A 20351-nucleotide genomic window follows, 5' to 3' on the forward strand; every position below is an offset into this window, starting at 1 on the left:
AACCCACATTAAACAAAAAACCCCCCAAAAAAAAAAAAAAAAAAAATGAGGGCTAGAGAAATTGCCCAAAGTCACTGCTGAAGAAGATCTTAAATCATGGTCAGGCCTTGCTCCTTCCCCTGATGCAGCATCCTGCCTTGGAGAAAATGACTGACTTCTCTGGCTATCGCCAACAGAAAAGGAATGACTTGGAAGCCTGTCAGGTTTTCACAGGCTCTTGAGAGGTTTGGGAACTAGACAGGCTTAAGGTATTGATGGAGCCAAGAGACAGGAAATACAACAGCCAGTGTTTAGGAGAATGATCTGGCCAGGATGTAGCCAACACTGCTGTGGCGAATCAGTTCCAACCATCTCTCAGTGTGGGGTCACTTGCATCACAGTGAGTTTCTGATGGGAGGGTCCAGTTGACCATGTCTGTGTCATATCTTACCCCACCACTTCCAGAGCAGGAAGCAAGAAGACACTATCTTCATTACATTCCCTATAACAGAAAGAGGTTGGATTGCCATACAGCAGAAAAAAGGAGTGTCCACTACATGGGGAAGGCTCTCAAACTATTCCCTGAATGACAAGCTATGGATAAACTCATTGCTTGATTTTAGTAGTATCTCCATTACTAAAATATTCATAACTAGAAAACAAGCAGTTCAAAATTGTGGAGAACTGCCAATCTGAGCAAACACTGTGACCTTTAGACATATGCAGAAAGGTAGTTCTGTGAGCAGTCATTTGCAGGGCAATGAGTGCAATTAACATGTGAATACTCTAGCTGCCTGTTGTTACCAAGACTGCTGAGCAGCATGTCTAAAGGAAGTCACATGTGTTTAATCAGAATTTGCCCAAAAGATTTTTTTTTAATTTACATAGAACTACATGGCACCATGTGTGTTTATTTCTATGTTTATCTTCAAATCCACAGCCCCCACCACTCAGGCACACATTCATTTAGCCATATGGGCCATGACACAAAATGATCATCCCAAATACCAAGCTAGCCACTCTTCTCATTTATCTGTCCCAGTTAGTGGAAACCAAAGTTACTTCTAATTGGGATTGATTTTAAGCTGAAAGAGGAACTAGTCATCTAGATTTCCCTTTGAGATGTAAGCCCAAAGGAATTTTTTTTTTTTAAGTCAGAATAGAGTTTTCTTTATTCACAGTAGAACACATGCACACACATGAGAAAGATAGATATGAGCACCTTCCTCAAGATCTGGTCATTCCACAATCTCCTTCTCCCAGTCCTTCAGCCCATTAGGTCCTAGGCACTCATGGGCATGCTCAGTGTGTTTCAGGTTGACCAGGGCAAAGATCTGAACCACAATCGCCATGTGGAATTCATTCTCACTTGAACAGTGTGTTACTGCACCATGGAGCTGGCCCTCAAAGGAATTTTAATTTTTTAATTTAATTTATTTATATTTTTGGGGGGAGAGGTTAGGGCATGTACACTCACCAGAAAGACAGAGAGAGACAGAAAGCAAGAAATCACTCCACCAGGGGGGATGGCCACGCCACAATCCCTCCTCCTCCATTCTCTTCTCGGGATCTTGGACACGCATGCATACATGCCTGGCCTGGGTCCGGGATGCGAACTGCGCTCAACTACATCGGAGTCTGTTGACATAGCCATTACACCATCTGCTAGTTCCTCAAAGGATGTTTTTAAAGTGCATCTCTGCTAGGCAGAGGCACCTACTTAGATCTAGAGAAATATAACTGTGGTTACAATTATTAGAGTTCCTCCTTTGCACCACAGTGCCACTTGGTTGTGGAATTCATCCAGTCATGACGACAAAGCATGGTAAAGAATGTAGAACCCCTCTGTTCTTTACCAGCTCTTGATGACTAGGCATCTTCTAGGAATTTCTTTGAACTGCTCTGTCAAGTGCTTCCCAGGACATTGGAAAGTGAAGATAAGAATTGCTTGCCTTTTGCCTATGTCCCAAGACCCAAATTGTAGTGGTGTTTAAGTTTTCTTACTTACTGACTTATCTATCCTTTGAAAGGGATAGCAAGGTATTCTTTCTGGTAGACTTGTGAATTTCTTCTTTACCTAACTTGCAATTAGATGCACGTTTATTCAACTCTTTTTTTTTTTTTTTTTTTTTTTTTGGTGAGAGAGCATGGACAGTAGCCAGAGAGAGAGAAAGAGAGCTCCCCCCAATGGGCATAGTCACACTCCAATCCTTTTTTCTCCTTTTGTACCTTGTCAAGATTTGGGCAGGTACACACGAGTGCCTAATGTGTTTTTCAAGCCTCCATGGCTGGGATTCAAACCCTGGTCAGTCATGTGGATTTAGCTCCCTATGGTACTGTACTTAACCACTGCCCTGGCGAGCCAGCTCCTCATGCAACTCTTCAGTAGCCTGAATATTGCATATCTGCAGCTAAATCAGAGGTGTCCCTTTGAGAAAATCCATCTAAATTCAGTATGTTGTAATCTAAGAATTTTGTACATTCTTAGTTAAGGAGTTTGTCAGAACTTTTTTCCAGTTCCTCCCTGCACTGTTTACTCTGTAGAAAAACTGGGACCAGCAGTTGGCGTGGTGATTAAAGGCAACTAGAGTCACACATGGTCAATAGCAGTTCGAGTCCTGGACCTGGCAGCTTGCTTTCTCGCTTTCCCTTTCTCTCTCTCTGGTCAAATAAAAAATAATAATAATAATAACAAATGGAATTAAATAAATAACTCTTTAATAAAAAGAAAAAGAAAAACAAACTATCACGGCCTGAGATCTTAGTTGGATTTGGCCCATATATTCATTCCTTTTGCACTAAAGCTTTTCCCTATTGATCCTTAGAGTTAGTAGTTGTCTGATTTACATGTTCTTTCCATTTCTTCTACTTTTTTAATGAGGACTTAAAATAATTTCCTTTTTTATATTATTTATTCTTTTATTATGATTATTTTTTAATTTGCTATAGGGCCCACATGCTCACCAGGAAGAAAGAGGGCAAAAGTGAGAAAGGAAGCTGCCAAGTCCGGGACTCAAACCACAGTCTACCATGTGGGAGTCAAGTGCCCTAACCACCATACTACCTGCTTGCCCCTTAAAATAATTTCTTAAGATTCCATCTTCTCTTTTATTTTTAAGAATTCTGTGAAATAATTAAAAGGCAGTCAGTAATAAAAGAAGAAACTGCCAGGGACCTGTGTGATGCTCAAGTTGAACTGACCTCAGAATAGCTTTTAGATGATCATCTACTGAAACTTACTCTTGTGTGCAGTTTTGAAATCATTGAGCATTTGGGTATTTTGAAGTCAATTACAAGCAAGAAATGTGTAATATGGGAAGAATACTAATCCTGGAATCAGAATTTAGGTCCAAAATTATCTTTGGCCAACTACAAGATAGCTGACCTCTCTGAGCCTTAGTTTCCCTTAAAATACAGTGTTAATACCACCGCCCACTTGGTGTGGTTATTGAGAATTAAATGAACTAACAAATGTGAAAGTGCCTGAAACAAAGGAGGCACTTGGCAAGTATTTGTTGGTGAAATCCTTATCTATTCACTTGAAACCAAGATTTAGGAAATAATTTTAGTATTTTCCAAGAATCATAGGTTCTCTCTTCATCCAGAAAGCTAAAATAACAGCCACTAGGTTAATGGTTCTAAAAAAAAAACACTTTCTTCCAGGTCCAAGCAGGTAGACCTTGCTAACCTTCAGGGTCTTGTCTCTCTCCAGGAAGGCTACGGCATTGGGGATGACGAATACTCCTGTGCATATGATGGCTGCCGGCAGCTGATTTGGTACAATGCCAGAAGTAAGCCTCATTTACATCCATGCTGGAAAGAAGGTATACATTCTTCTTCATCACAAATTTATTGACTAGGTTAAGACATCTGGTTATTATGAGGCATTTATTACGTTAGGCCTTAAAATATCTATTAGAACAAGGTTGAATATGAAAAGGGATATTAGCCTGTGTATCACTGCTATGGATATGAACAATATCCTTGAAGAATTTACCTCTAGTGGAGCCCTTCTGGTATAAAGAAGATTTCACAATAATAAATTCTTAAATTAGATCTAGCCCCATGGCCTAGTGGTTGAGGAAGCCATGTCCCATATAGCCAAACAAGGCTCTAATCCTGACCCTGGTGGCTTGAGGGACGTGCTTGGGCAGATGTGCTTGAGTGCCCAAAATCCTAACAAAATGGAGATGTGGAGAAGAGACTATAGTTGACAACCCTCCCATCGAGGGGTGCTGTCTCCCTCTCTCTGTCTCTTCCTCTCCCTTGGTCTTTCTGGTCAGCACATACACCCTCTGTTGTTTAAAAAAGTCCTTAAATTAATAGGAAAGTAAAGGTGGCATGTGGGTAAAGTGCTGGACTCTCACATGACCAACTGCAGTTTGAACCCTGGACCCAGCAGCTTAAAAATAACAACAGGTGCATGCGCATGTGTGCCCAAAATCCTGAAAGGAGAAGGGATTGCAGCATTGCCAGACCCCCTGGTAGGGTGCTTTCAGACTTCCCCTCTCTTTCCGTCTCTGTCTCTCCAGTGAACAAAGGTACCCTATGGGTAAAAAAAACTTAAAAAAATAATAATAATAATAATTCCTCCATTTAAATTTTTTTTTTGTAATTTACATTTGGTGTGTATATTTTTTGTTGTTATACTTAATACCTTGAACAGCTTTCCAAGTTATTAAATTACAGTACTTGCTAATGGCTTCTCAATGTTTACTCACATCATTGTTTTACCAATATATTGATTAATGCATCTGTTGGACATTGACATTCCCCCCCCCCTTTTTTTGCCAGAGGACACATGTGCTTGTCAGAGATAGACAGAACCCTCCAAGGTGGGGGTGAGGAGAGGTGTTGTCTTGTCACAGTCCTTTCTCCCCCATTTCTCTACTCCATCAGGATTTGGGGCATGCACATACACATACTCAACATGTTTTTCAAGCTGCTGATCCAAACTGTAGTTGGCCATGTGGGATCTGTCTCCCCACACACAGTATTAAACTACTGTGCTACAGGGCCGGTCCTTAAAATTATCATTATAAGCCATTCTAGATTTTCTCAAGTTAAATTCTTAAAAATAAAACTTACCTGGCTAGGGGAGGGGGACATTCAAAATTTTGAAGCTCTTGCTATATATTGCTAGATTTTCCTCTACCAGCATTGAGTGTCCTGTTATCACTGTAATTTCATTTAACTTTGACAGTGTAAAAAACAAAAGGTGAGGTGTCACCATTTTGTTTTATTGATTACTAAAGATGAATGCTTTTTATTTTCTTAACATGTTTTTGGGTAGTTGTTATCTAGGGAGTTTTAAGTCTCACCAGAGAGGCAAATGAGCACATGAATTTGTTCTTAACTGTATATATTTCATTGATCCCAAAAATGCACATATTCCCCACATTTTAACATCTTTGAAATTGAGATGCATTGTGCAATTGATGACTTGTCACAGTTCATTGGACAGCATTTGTTTTTAGTAGTGCAATAAACTATTGGTATGTGGGGATCTAATCAGTTACAGAAGAAACAAGATGAACATGTTGAATATGTGGCTTAAGTTGCAGCTTTAATACATTGCCACTGAAACACTTGAGACATTTAGCAAAATCCTGGTAGTACACACCATTATCCTAACAGTATTTCACTTTATCTTCTAGGAGACACAGTAGGGTTTCTGTTAGACTTGAATGAAAAGCAAATGATCTTCTTTTTGAATGGCAACCAGCTGCCTCCTGAGAAACAGGTCTTTTCATCTACTGTGTAAGTAGCTCTCTTCAGTCAAAAATCTGAGTAGATTTGTGGAATGCACTCTTCCCCAGTGGGAAAAAAAAAAGAAAGTTTGTCCATTTACATAGGCATTTATGATGGAAAATTGATTTCTTTCAAATAATTGGGAACCCCTTTAATCTTAAAACTCTTCCAAAGTTTGATATATAGGGGGTTAAAGGCAGGATATTCTCTGGTTGACAGACTCACTTGGGTTAGTAAACTGACAGTCACCTTTTCAGCTAGAATGTGTAACAGCTCATGGTGACATTCTGAAAACCACTCTATATAAACTTTTCTTCTTTTTTTCCCCCCTTAAGTTCTGTTGACTTCTGTCCTAATTTTTTATTTGCAGATCTGGATTTTTTGCAGCAGCTAGTTTCATGTCATATCAACAATGTGAGTTCAATTTTGGAGCAAAACCATTCAAATATCCACCATCTATGAAATTTAGCACTTTCAATGACTATGCCTTCCTAACACCTGAAGAAAAAATTATTTTGCCAAGGTAAGGAATCTGCCCGGGCTTCTCCAGACTTTCACATGCATCTGATGAGAATTTTTTTTAATTTCTAAGAGGGGCTGGCAGGTGGCATGGTGGTTATAAGACATGTTTTTAAAATTTTAACACACGATGTTGAAAACCTAAGTAGAACTGGATGAATTTCTAGGAAATAAAAATTACTAAAACTGATCCAATAAAAGATATAGACAAACCAATTATTATAAAATTAATTAGAAAAAAATGAAGAACTATGTCCCCAAAAAGCACCAGTCCTAGGTGGTTTCACAGGGAAGTGCCACCAAATCTTTAGGTCAGGTAACTTTGCTATTATTTAAAATGTTTCAGAACCCAGAAAGAAAGAAAAAACACTTCCAAATTATTTTCATAAACCAAATAACATTGACATAAAAGTCAGAAAAATATAACACATGCATAAAAAACTGCAAACTAACTTCACTTGAATGTCATTTTAAAAAGCCTAAATACTAGGAAATTAAGTTCATCTTGAAACAAACTTGGTTTTATTGAAACAGGCTTCTTGGATTTTAGCTGTGTGGCAAAGATGCTAACACTGTCTCACCACCATTAGGACAGTGAATGCCATCTTGCATAAAATTTCATGGCCCTTATTTCACAAGAACTGACTGGCTTTGTCTCATCAGATGAATGCCTGTTTTTTCTTCTTTATGAGATGAACATAGTCTGTTCCTTAAGCTGAGAAAGACTCCAGCTGCTTCCTAGTAATTACTTCAAGCTGAAGCTTGTTTTATAGTGTGAGCCAAAGTTTATCATTTCTAACAGAGCAGCTGCCGGGGTCTGTATAAGCAAGAGGATTCCTTTACTGATGCCACACGTGTTATGATCAATAAGAGTTTCTCCCTGAGCAGTGGAGGGGACCATACCAGCCACAATGTAGCTAGTGTGGGACTCTTATGCCCCTGAAGGTATCCAACATAATGTCCTAGCTCCTGTTTTTGGCTCAAAACGCCTGTCTACAAGCAGCCCTCTGGGCTGTGCCTCACCTTGCACCCTTCTCAGTGGCTTGGCAGTTTCCATGTGAAGTCAAAAATGTCCCAGTGACAGCAGCACTGCCTGCAAGCAGCAAAGACTCAGTAATATTCCAAGAACATAAGGGCTGCTTTTATCCCCCCTTGGAGGTCTGAGGTTCATTCTGAGAACTTTTTTCCAACTTGTCCAAGTGCCTGATAGAGATTCTGAACTTTAAATTCCTCTTGGTGAAAGTCTGCAGTGACATCTCTCTCTTATCTGTCATATCCCATTCCTTTTTTTATCTAGCCTGCCTTTTTCTTGGATGAAGCCTACAGATAAGTCTGTCTTCTCCCATAAACCCTGAAAGGCACAACTTATCTAAGAACTGACTTCGAGACTGGCCTTGGTTAAAATTGCTTCAGTATTTAAGCACTCCTATAGAATTAAACTTTCCAAATGTGGATGACAGTGGCATCAACTGTCAGGAAGTCTCCTTTTGTAGGCAGCTTACATTTTGGCTTTTACTGACTATAAATGTAAAAGTTCATCAAGTTCATCCTGCCTTGAATAAGAATGGCAGAATTACAAGCTCTCAATACTGCAGTGTATCTAGGCTTTGGTTCTCACAGTGACATAAAGATCGGAGTGGCAGGAGCCTAACTGAGTGCCCTCCTTAATACCATTCTCCCTCCTGCTGGTACCTTTTTCCCTTTAACATTCCAGTTGTACTTAATTACAAATTGTGACATCAAGTGTCAATTTGCCTAAGACTATTTTCTGTGCCATTAATTTTTTTTTTTTGAGAGGTTTTTGCTATAGGGCATGTGCACTCGCCAGACAGACAGAGAGAAACAGAGAGGCAGAAAGCGAGAAATCACCCCCTAGGAGGGATGGCCACGCCACAATCCCTTCTCCTCCATTCTCCTCTCAGGATCTTAGGCACGCACGCACACGCGCCCAGCGTGAGTTTTAAGCCACCAGGTCCGGGACGCGAACCGTGGTTGACTACATGGGAGTCCAGCAACATAGCCATTACACTAACTGCTGGTCCTGCCATTAATATATTTTGTAAGAATTATTTGGGATCAGCAGTTGGCATAATGGCTATGTTGCTGAACTGCCATGTAGTCAACCATGGTTTGAGTCCTGGACCCGGTAGTTTAAACTCATGCCGGGTGCATGTGCATGTGTGCCCAAGATCCTGAGAGGAGAATGGAGAAGGGATTGCAGCGTGGTCATCCCCCTGGGGGCGTGATTTCTCGCTTTCTATCTCTGTCTTTCTGGCGAGTGCATGTGCCTTATAGCAAAGACCTTTCCAAAAAAAATTTATTTAATTTTATTATTATATTTTAATTTGCTATAGGGCATGTATACCTACTAGAGAGAGAAACAGGGAAAATGAAAAAGCAAGCCACCAGGTCCAGGACTCAAACTGAAGTCAGCCATGTGGGAGTCCAGCGCCTTAACCACTACACCACCTGATGGCCCCTGTGCTGTTAATATTTTCAGCCTGTGCTCCAAAAACATATTTTGGGATCGTTTTTTACTCATAGTTTAATTATTAGAACAGTATTCCTGGACTAGCTGGTGGCATGGTGGGTAAGGCAGCTGGATTCCACATGGCCAACTATGTGGTTCAAGTCCCAGACCCAGTAGTTTGAAAAAGCAGCCAGGCACAAATGCATGCATGCCCAAGATGCTGAAATGGAGGAGAACAGATTTTATGCAACATGGCTGTCCCCATGGGAGATACTTCCTCACTTTCTCTTTCTGTCCCTGACAAAAGTATGCACCCTCTTACAAACTAAAAAAATAAAATAAAATGAAGTATTCTTTTCTGGTTTCAGGGTAGGAGATAATGGCCCTATTACTATCAGGGTAAATTGTTCTATATTAAATATTCTCCATCTCCAATTCTTCTCCTATTCACTTTTTTTCTCTTAACATTTTTATCATAGAAGATTTCAAATACCGAAGACTATAATAGTACAGTGAAGACTGTTTTCCTACTTCTCAACCACAGCAGTCATCCACACATAGCCACTGCCTCTAGTACAGTCTTCCTCATCTGTTAGTAGCTCCTTTCATTCCAGTTTCCCTGACCATAATCCTAGAGTATCCTTGGCCCCTTACTTTCTGCCATTCCCATGTCCCATCTCAGCAGATTCTGTGGGCTGTGCCTTTAGTATAGGTCCCCAATCCAACTGCTTACCACTCTCACTGTTGCCACTGTGGTCCCAGGCCCGTCTGTTTCCCACCTGTATTATTTTTCCCTGGCTTCTGACTACTCTGTTCCTACCTTGACCTCTTGTATTCTAGTCAGCACTGCCTCCAGATGATCTTGTTACAACATAAATCAGTTTGTGCATTTCCCTGCTCAAAAAACTCAAGCCTAAATCCTTACAGTGACCTACCAGGCCCTACACAATTTGTCCTCAACTTTCTCCACAATATTTGTCTTACTTTATCTCCTACCCTCTCCCATGCTCCTTCAGCCACCCTGGCTTCCTTGCTGCTCTTAAAACATACCAGGCCTCTTCTAGCCTCAGGAGGGCCTTTGCCCTTGCTGTTTCTGCTATCTAGAATGGTCTTTGCAGACACCCAAAAACCTCATTCCTTTCATATCTTTACTTAAATATCACCTTTGTGAGAGCTTCCCTGATCACCATATTTAAAAGTGTTAACTCATACACCACCTTTCATGACACACACCTGTCCTTCCCATTTTGTTTTCTTCATAGTAGTCATTTAATATCCTGTCTATGTTGCTTATTTATCTTGTGTTTCCATTTCCCCCACTAGCGCGTAAGCTCTCTGAAGGCGGGCATACCTCTTTAGTCCTGTGCACTGCTCACTCCCCAAGGTTTGCAGTAGTGCCTGGCACACTAAGCCCATAAGTGAACTGAGTATTTCATGTTTCGCTTAAAGGTACATCAGGGCTATACCTTCAGAGGATTGGTCCTGCCTCTCTGCTTTACTGTTCCATGCCGAGTCACAATACAAAGGAAGGTTCTAACTTAAGGTTTCTGGACTTGGAGGAAGGCTGTGGTGGACTGTCATAAAGCCCTTGAAATTGTGTAAAAACGTGTGTCTGTGTGTGTGTCTATGTATTTTGGGAAAGGCTTTATGTTTTTCATCACTCTTGAGATGTCTGACTTGAAAGGTTGAAATTTGCTTTAAATAAATGTGTTTTTAATGAGAACAGCACTGGACGTAGAACCAAAGGATTTTAATTCAGTTCCTGACTCTACTATGTGTGACCTTATACAAACTATTTCCTTAACCTTTCATTTCTTCATCTGTAAAATGGGAGTGGTCATACCTCCTTCATTCCCTACTTCAGAAAATCACTGTAAGACTGAAATGAAAACTCATGCATGAAAACTTGTCTGAACAAAGCGTAAGGAACACATGGTACACCTCATGTATACAGAGCATTTTCAAAGCGTTTTGTGTGTGCCAGTGCTAACAGGCCCATTTACTTGTTGATAAAATGAGTTTCAAACTGCTTTTTCTCCTCAGGCACAGGCGTCTTGCTCTGCTGAAGCAAGTCAGTATCCGAGAAAACTGCTGCTCCCTTTGTTGCGATGAGGTAGCAGACACACAACTGAAGCCATGTGGACACAGGTACAAGGGTTTGTTTGGTTATTTCCTCTTTTGTACTCTGCAGTAGGCAGTTTCATCCTGTTTCTGAACTGCTTCTAGAGTGCTCCCAGTTCCATAGCTGTTCCATCAAGGTTTATTGTAAGCAGAGTGGGCTGAATGAGGAATTAAGGCTTTGCCAAGTAGTACCAAGCTATCTTCCAGAAAGTGGCACCTGAAATAGAAGAAGCTGCCTGACAGGAGGACTCATCTTTGTTTTGTTTACTCAGTACTATATTTTTGACAAATTTTCATTACAAAAGATGTAATGCTATTTATGAGCTTCTCAGGCAATCATTTTTAGTTATAAAGCTCCCTCATTAACTTTTTATTTATACTTCGACCATTAAGAAGGTCAACAGCCTCTTTGCCATGAAGCCAAAAAATTTTCAGTTTCACAAAATGTAAAAGATGTAATGCTATTTATGAGCTTCTCAGGCAATCATTTTTAGTTATAAAGCTCCCTCATTAACTTTTTATTTATACTTCGACCATTAAGAAGGTCAACAGCCTCTTTGCCATGAAGCCAAACTTTAGCTGTGTGAGATGAACTGAGAGGGCAGCCTGGATCCTACAGAACAGCGTGTCTAAGCATCGGCTAGAGCAGCAAATAAGATGGGCCCTAAGAAGGCCATCCCAATTAGGATTAGACAGGGAAGAGAATGAGAACCAGGCGACACCATGGCCCTGGCCAATCCACGTGCTCGTTGTGTATGAGCAGCAGCCTCGCTCATGTTACAGGCAGCTGTAGGCTGGCCTGCCTTGTTCTTGTTGCTTTACCCCCAGGTTTCCCACTAGTCCAGAGCCTGGAATGATGGGCCCCAGTCTGTCATCTCCTGGAATGATGAGCCTGAGCTATATCTATCTGTTGTCTTCTGAAATGTATTATTATCTAATTGGCTGTTAAGGGAACTGTGTGCAGTCTCTCTTTTCATCCTTAGCTATACGAATCTCCCTTCCAAAAGACAGGCACTATAACTCCAGTTGTGATTTCTCCCTAATGACTCTACAGTTCAGGATTTCTCAGTTTGAGCACCTGTGCAGGTTTTAGTTGTCAGGGTTTTATAGCCAGATACAGCAAGAGAGACAGAAAGAGGGAAAGTAAGAAATCCCACCCCACCCCCCAGGGATATGGCCATGCTGCAGTCCCTTCTCCTCAAATCTCAGCTTGGGATTTTGCACACGCACGCACACATGTGAGTTTCAAACCACTGGGTCCAGGACGCAAACTGCAGTCACCAACATGGGAGTCCAGCGCCTTTACCACCACACCACCTGCTGGCCCCTAGTAGCAACTTTTTAATAATGACCCACTGGAAGCATTGCAAGAGATGCTAGGGAGAAAATTTAAATGCCACCGTGACTTACAAAATATACAAAAATTCATAGCTCTTCTAGCTGTATGTATAAATAATCACCAATCAGATAATGTAACTAAAGATTCCTTTCACAATGATAAAAAAAAAGCTACCTGAGAATACAGACCAAGAAATCTGTGATGCCTATATAAAGACATTTAAACTACCAAGGAATGTGGCAGAAGACTTGAATGAATGTTCTTGGGTAGGAAGACCTGTACTATAAAGGTCCTAGTTTTCCCTAAACTCTAAGCTTAATATGGTCCATATGAAAAGGGCAAAGTGATCCCTTCCCCTACCTCCCAGGAGTAGATGAGCTAATTTAAAAGTTTAAGGAAAGAAAATCTCGAAAAAGAGGTTTGGAAAGAACAACCCTACCATATCTTAAAATATATTAAAATAGGGATCAGCAGATGGTGTAACGGTTTTGTTACTGGACTCCCACATAGTTGACCACAGTTTGAGTCCCAGACCCGGCAGCTTAAAACTCATGCTGGGTACGTGTTACGTGCATGCCCAAAATCTCAAGAGGAGAACAGAGAAGAAGGGATTGCAGCGTGGTCATCCCCTCTGGTGGCTGATTTCTCACTTACTGTTTCTCTGTATCTCTCTGGAGAGTGCATGCATCTGATAACAAAAACCTCTGTACAAAAATTATATATATGTGTGTGTGTGTGTGTGTGTGTGTGTGTGTGTGTATTAAAATAAACATAAGTAGTTTGGTCCCAGTATTTGACAAGAATGATGGAACAATGGAACAGCATAGAAGCTGGAAATAGAACTAAAAATAAAAATTGATGTATAATAAAAGTATTGCATCTAATCTGTGGTGAAAGATGAACTACTCAGTAAATGATACTGGAATATGGCCAACCAGGGAAAAAAATAGCATTATAGCCCCACTCACATGTATACATCTGTATGTATGTGCTGTACACATACAGACTTTCTGGAAGAATGCCATGACTTTTATTTGATGTGTTCCTCTGAAGAGGAAGATTGAAGATCAGAAACGGGAGGGAAATTTGTTACTTAAGTATTTACTTTACTTTTTAAAACCGTATACTTATTACCCCTTTAATTAACAAACTTGTTAACATTTTAGATCTGGTTGTTAAGAGTCTAATGTTTCGAAGCACTACTTTGACTGAGATTTATGTCTTTCTCCTCAGTGACCTGTGCATGGATTGTGCCTTGCAGTTGGAGACCTGCCCATTGTGTCGTAAAGAAATAGTGTCTAGAGTCAGACAGATTTCTCATATTTCATGACCCAGGTGAAGAGGCATCACAGACTGACTTTCTCAGTTCCAGCCGATGTTGAAAAGAAAAACAAAGAAAAAAATCCATCTCTAATCATTTGTACGCACATTGAAACTTATAGCCATGGCCAGATTTTATGCTAAAAATGGTAGTTTGACAAAGACAAAATTCTCTTAGAATCTAATCCAACTTGCCAGCCCTGAGAGATTCCTTGAAGGCCAAGGAAAGCTGAATGCTAACAGCCAGGCCTCTGGTACTTCCATGAAAAACAATAGGAGACGATGCCCTCCTGAGTGCTGAAACCACACCAGGATTCTCCACGTTGGGTTCATTTGATTGTTTAACACAGGATGTTTCGTGTCATATTCTAATGTTTTTATTTTGGGCGGAAGTCATTATGGAGGAGCATAACAGCATGTCTGGGTTAAGCATAAACTCCCACTGGTCAGAGAGACACCAGTGTGCTAAGCGTGGATATTGCACTGCAAGACTTGAATCTGTAAGACTAGAATCACACAGGTCATTACTACAAGCAACACGGAGGACCTGAAAGAAGGTGCACAGACTGTAGAAAAAAAACCCAAATTTTTTTATATTTCAGTGATTCCAAAGAACATTCTAGTTTTTTTTTAACTGCAGAAAATTGGTGGTATTTTCACATTCATGGTGTTTTTATCCAATTTCAGTACCCACATTTTGTGAGAAAAAAGTTTTACCAATGCAGGAGGAATTCTTAAATTAGTTGTAATGTTAGACTGGAGAATATTTGGTATTTAGGATATTTTTAAGGAACCATCAGCAAATCAGGTTTTTTGGGTTTTGTTTAAGAAAATTTTTTTTAATCAGTATTGTTTTTGGAAGTAATATACTTTGACACTCTTGAACTAATAGTCTGCAAAACTCTAGAGAACAGTCTGAGAACACATATTCCTATTGTTTTCAATAAATACATGCTTTTGAATAGTAAATTCAATCATGAATTGTCGACGACGTCTTCATCAAAAGTGTTAATCCCTCTCAGGGTCTCCAGTGAAGACCTTCAAGAGTTTGGTTTTTCTCTCCCAGAAAATTGGAAGGTAGAATTGTAAATTCATAGAACTTATTTTATAAGGGTGTACCTCAGCAGCTGCCTTTCAATTTATGCCAAGTCCTTACTGAGTTTATACTTGAATAGTAAATATGTCTTCTGAGTTTTACAGTGTCTTAAACTCAGTGCACATTTTTTTCTTCCTTTCTCACCCTTTCTTGTTTGTAGTTCATTAAACCTGTCCTATTCCAGAGCTGATTTCCTTCCTGGCTGTACTTGTTGAGGTGCTGGATTTCTTTTTCCATGTCTTTAGTCTTCCATAAACCAAATATATATATATAAATATAGCTACAGATATATGTTCTTTAGCTTGTGGTGAATACAGTAATTTGCAATGAAGAATAAAACATCTGTTGCCTTTTTTGACTAAGATTTCACAATTTTCATTGGTGACTGCTGCTAAGGTTCCAAGACATTATACTGTCAGAGCTGCAGGGCTACTTTTCAGGAGAAGATCAAATATTAGAATTAAGAAGGTTATCCATCCAGCAATTATTTATTGAGCACCTAATATGTGCTGGACACTGTCCCTTTGTAGCATATAAAATATTGGTGCTTAGGTCTGGGAGAAAACAATATATTTGTACTTAATTTAACAAATTGTTAGTGCCCTGAAAGAAAAGAATAGGGTCCTAGAGAGATTGAGGGGGGCCTAATTTAGATGGTTTGGGGGAAGGGAGGTATCAGAAAACCTGATACCTGAAGTAACATTAGTAGGATGTAAAGGAGGAAGTAGAGAGACGGGACAGGCTTCTAGGACCAAGTAGCTGTGTGAGCACAATGTGATGATCAAAGGGATTCAGTGATGCGGAAAGACACTCAGGAGTCCTCAGGATCCGATGGAAGAGGCTTGCAGCTAGTGAGACAGGTGGCACGTATGTTCCACTGTTAGAGGCCGGGAACTGCTCACAAAGGCCACATTATTTTACATTTAATCCTAAATGCAGTCGAAAGCAAAGGTTAACTTTGCATGCTTAAGCTGCATGGAGTTCCTTGATAAATTATTTTAAAAGATGGCTCTGGCTTCTGTTTGGAAAATGGAACAGAGGTTAAGGATAGAGGCTAAGCCAAAAATGGAAACAGTTAAGACCAGTAAGGACTTTCTGAAATACTCCAGCTACAAGGTGAAGGAAGAGGTGGTTTATAAATTCAGTGTTAATTGAGAAAAATAGATGGAATAATCTGTCAGTAGTCAAAGGAATGCAGGAGCCTAATCGCTTTCTAGAAATCTACGCTTGAACTTTGTTCCTAAGATGGTCTACATTTCCAGCTCTTAACTTCTAGTTCACAAAATAAATGGACTTCAATATGAAATTGATTACATCTCCAGAATGGTGGCAAAGTTGGAATCCTGGAGCTATGTACACCACATAGAAGAGAAACAGACCTACAGGTGGTATAATGGTTAAGGTGCTAGACTCCCACATGGCCGACTGAGGTTCAAGTCCCAGATCTGGTGGCATAAAAATCATGCTGAACGTGTATGTGCACATGCCCAAAATCCCAGGAGGAGAATGGAGAAGGGACTATGGCATAGCCATCCCCCTGGGGTGTGATTTCTCACTTTCTCTCTCTCTCTCTCTCTCTCTCTCTCTCACACACACACACACACACACACACACACAATAGTACATGAGCCCTATGGCAAAAAAACTTTAAAAAAAAAAAAAAGAAAAAATTAGGGATTATCAAACTGTGTGGAAGAAAATCCATATTGTGCAGTGAACAGAAGCATTTTAAGACAAATTTAAAGCTAGACTTTTACTGCTAATATATTACCAAGAGGAAAACCATGAAAAATTAATTGATGAAATTTCCCCAATGATTCATTGGGGAAATCCAGGGTTCCCGCCAAAAAAGGATTTTTTTAATGAATTGCCACCTTTTTTGAATGATGTGGAGCAAGAGAAAGTGCAAAATGTTCTGTGCAAAAGTGCCAGAAAACAGTGATTCAGTCACAGAAACTGAAACAGTTTCACAGACAGAAAATGACTTTTGTATGAATTTCAACCATGTTAAAAGTGTCCATGATAACTGTCCAACTAAGATCAGCTCTTTCCAAGACTGTCCATCGTTCACCTTGTACTATTTATTTGCTTAGAAAAAACCTAATGTCAACCCACAAAGAATTTTAAAAACTATTATTAATGAAGTTTTTGTTCAAGTGGGAAAAGGGCCTAATTCTGGAGATTCTGGGGAAAAAAATCAGGTTCTGATTTCCAAGAGTATGATTTAACAACCAGAGATTGAGGCTAATAGCATGATAGTGAAAACAGGCCCGTTAGAGTAGAACTGGAGGTAGGCCTCACTAAGCCTTGGTTTCCCAAGCCATAAAATGGTAGTAATATTGTACTACTCACCTTTTAGTAGTTTTTGTTTTTTTTCTCATAGGGTTTCAAATACTTCAAAAGGGAATATTATTTCTAAATACTTAGCACAATATTCAACACATGTGGATTAAGTATTATCTTTATCCCCATTTGTTCCTAGATCCAGAGATGGTAAAATGAATTAAAAGATGGTCACAAATTCTTTGGCATTCCTCCCATCAAGAACTGAAGTTTATGTCTCCTCTCTTAAACTTGGGGAACTGCCTAACCAGTAGAATACATGGAAGTCCAGGCCAACCAGTGGTGTGGTGGTTGAGGCTGCTGGATCCCACATGGTTGGCTAGGCAGTTTGAGGCTCTAACCCAACAGCTTGGAAAAACCATGCTGGGGGCCAGCAGGTGGCATGGTGGTTAAGGGTACTGGACTCCCACATGGCCAAACTCGGTTCGAGTGCCAGACCTGGTGGCTTGCTCTCTCACTTTTTCTTTCTCTCTCTCTCTCATACTCTGTCCCTCTGTGGTCAAATTAAAATAGATAAGTAAATAAAGTTGAATAAAATATATTAAAAAAAAAAAACATGCTGATGCATATTATGTGTGTGCCCAAGACTGAGAATGAAGAAGGGATTGGGTACGGCCATCCCCTCTGGAGATGCTTTCTCACTTTCCCTCTCTCTGTCTCTCTCCATAACTACACACGCCCCATAGCGGTGGTCCCCAACCTTCCCAGCACCAGGGACTAGTCTAGTGAAGGCAATCCCTCCATGGATGGGGCTGGGTGGCGGTGGTCCCGGGATGACCCAAGCACACCGTATCTACTCTGCACTTTCCACCAGGACCACATCACAACATACAGTGTAACAATCACACAAGAGTCTGCTCCCATGAGAGGCCAATACAGGAGGCAAAGCCCAGCTGGCAATGTTAATGGGGAGCAACCAGATTTAACACTGACCTGCCACCCAGCCCCTGCTGCATCATCTGGGTGTGGGGCAAGAACCACAGACTGGAACTGGTCCACAGCCTGGCCCCCAACAGCCCAAGGACTGGCACCAGTCTGCAGTCCCGCAGGTTGGAGAATCCCTGCCCTATAGCAAACTAAAAGAATACACGGAATTGATACGCCATTCTCCAGTACCAGGTCTTTAAGTGAGTGCCAGCTTCCACGTCTCATCTCTTGAAATACTTGCTCTTGGACTCAGCTATCATGGTATGAGAAAACTGAAGTATTCCCAGAAAGACCTCCGTGGAAAGAAGGTGAGACCCCCCAGTCCTGTGACCGACAGCCACAGCTGAGTTCCTGGCCAAGAGCTAACCTTAGTTTGCCAACCACAAGTCAGCTGTCTGGAAGAGCTCCTCTAGTTTCATTCCAGCTGCCCCAACTGACTGATGCCAAGTGGAACAGAGACTTAACCGTTCTTGCCAAGCCCTACCCAAATTGCAGATTAATAAACAGATTAACTGGGGCGTGCCCAAAATCCCTAGAGAATGAAGAAGGGACTGCATCATGGCCATCTCCCTCGGGAGTGATTTCTCACTTTTCCTCTCCAGTTCTCTGGTCTCTGCTGTCTCTAGCAAGCTCAAATGCCCTATAACAAAAACCTTTATAAAAAATGTTAAAAAGGGACCAGCAATTGGCGTAATGGCTATGTTGCTGGTCTCCCATTTAGTCAACCGCAGTTTAAGTCCGGGACCCAGTGGCTTAAACTCATGCCAGACACGTATGCGTGCATACCTAAGATCCCGAGAGGAGAACGGAGAAGGGATTGCGGCGTGGCCTTCCCCCTGGGGGGTGATTTACTCGCTTTCTGTCTCTGGCTCTCTGGCTCTCTGGCGAGCGCATGTGCCCTATAGCAAAAACCTCTCCATAAAGGACAATGCTCCAAAAAAATTAAAGCAATGGATTGTAAAAAAATAATTAAATAAAGAATAAAATAAAAATACATGAGCTTGCAGGTGGCATGGTGGTTAAGGTGTTGGACTACCCCATGGCTGACCACGGTTTGAGTCCCAGACCTGGCGGCTTGCTTGCTTTCTCTGGCCAAATTAAACAATAAATAAAATTAAATAATTCTTAAAAAAAAAAAAAAAATGAAGACGACTGGTACGAGCAGCCGGCGTAATGGTTACATCGCTGGACTCCCACGAGGTCAACCACGGTTCAAGTTCATGGTTCAAGTCCTTAAAACTTACCCGGTTGCATGTGCGTGCATGCCGAAGATCCTGAGAGGAGAATGGAGGGGAAGAGATTGCAACATGGCCATCCCCCCCTTGGGGTGATTTTTTGCTTTCTGTCTCTGTATCTTGGGCAAGCGCCCACATCCTATAGAGATTTCTACTATAGGCAAAAAAAGACTAATTGTTTTAGCCCAATAAGTTTTCAAGTGCTTGTAATAGCAATAGATAACTAGAACAGATGAAATTGTTTTATTCCTCCTCCACCCTGGCCCCAATGATTTAGGAAGGGTGGGCACGTTTACTTAGTCCACAAATATGAGTATATAGAAAAAGCAGGTCAGGAGAAAATTCGCTGAGTTTGCCGTGAGCTCAACCAGTGCTCAACTAGTTCATACTTGGTCTAGCTGGTAATTCTGCAAACCTTTCTCCATGCCTGAGTTCCAGCTGGTGCTAAAAAGAGTAACTTGGAATTATCTCACCTGGGTACAACTCTGTCTTTGTAACCATCTTCAGTTCAAGATCCCACTGATGTCAGTTTTGGGTCCATTCAAGGATGTCAGCTAATCCATTCAGGTTGGCCATCTGACCCTCAGTTTATATCTTAAATCCTTCTGGTTATATACTACACATTTGCCCAAAAGGTATCAAGCAACCACAGACATTATGCTTAGTGGTCCAATCAAGAGAAAACACCTTTAGGGAATCCTTTTCCAAAATTTGGCAGTTTCGGAGACTTTTTTTCCTGGAGCATAGTTATCTGATTTCTGTTAAAAGCGGTAATGTCAAATTTTACCTCACCTAATTAGCCAAGTAACTACGTATTGCCGAATGATTTTTATAATGTGAAGAGTATAGTGTGAATTACGATTTCCACGTCTTGCGATGGGGGGTTTCCTTCCACAAGAGGGAGCAACCGTCTTGCGAATCAGGTATCTGTATTATCTGTTTCAAGAGCTGAGATCCTGCGACCTGGCACCACGAGACTCTGAAAACGCGCTCGAAACTACCAACTTTTCAGAAACACTTAGGGGAAAGCTGCAGGTGAGGAAATCGAGGTTCTCGGTTTCGATTCCATCCCCCCAGAAAATGGAGGCGACGTGAGATTTAATCGCTACACAGCCCGGGAACACTTCAGCGCGCCCAACGCATTGCTTACCCAGGCCCGCTCCGCGCCTCGCTCGCTGGCTCTCGCGTTCCCAGACTTCCCCTCCCTATTTTGCCCCGCCCCTGCGTCAGAAGACGCGCGCCTGTGATTGG

The 20351-nt window shown here is 41.1% G+C and overlaps 2 protein-coding genes across 3 annotated transcripts in view; one reads left to right on the plus strand and one right to left on the minus strand.

Annotated features, from left to right (window-relative positions):
* The window catches only part of RSPRY1 (ring finger and SPRY domain containing 1), a 54583-nt gene extending 39626 nt beyond the window's left edge, over positions 1-14957 (plus strand). For both annotated transcript variants that reach the window (XM_006148410.3, XM_006148411.3), the window contains exons 11-15: positions 3692-3803; positions 5637-5739; positions 6101-6253; positions 10763-10867; positions 13413-14957. In XM_006148410.3, the coding sequence (XP_006148472.1) occupies positions 3692-3803; positions 5637-5739; positions 6101-6253; positions 10763-10867; positions 13413-13509 (570 nt within the window). In that variant the 3' untranslated portion in view covers positions 13510-14957. The remainder of the gene's footprint in view (positions 1-3691; positions 3804-5636; positions 5740-6100; positions 6254-10762; positions 10868-13412) is intronic.
* Positions 1-20289, minus strand: part of PSME3IP1 (proteasome activator subunit 3 interacting protein 1) — a 101126-nt gene extending 80837 nt beyond the window's left edge. Inside the window, exon 1 of the mRNA XM_006148415.3 lies at positions 20251-20289. The gene's annotated coding sequence lies outside the window, so the exon portion shown is untranslated. The remainder of the gene's footprint in view (positions 1-20250) is intronic.
* Between the last annotated feature and the right edge of the window lie 62 nt (positions 20290-20351).

This window comes from Tupaia chinensis, unplaced genomic scaffold (genome assembly GCF_000334495.1).
Source record: "Tupaia chinensis unplaced genomic scaffold, TupChi_1.0 Scaffold000235_1, whole genome shotgun sequence".
Lineage (NCBI taxonomy): Eukaryota > Metazoa > Chordata > Mammalia > Scandentia > Tupaiidae > Tupaia > Tupaia belangeri.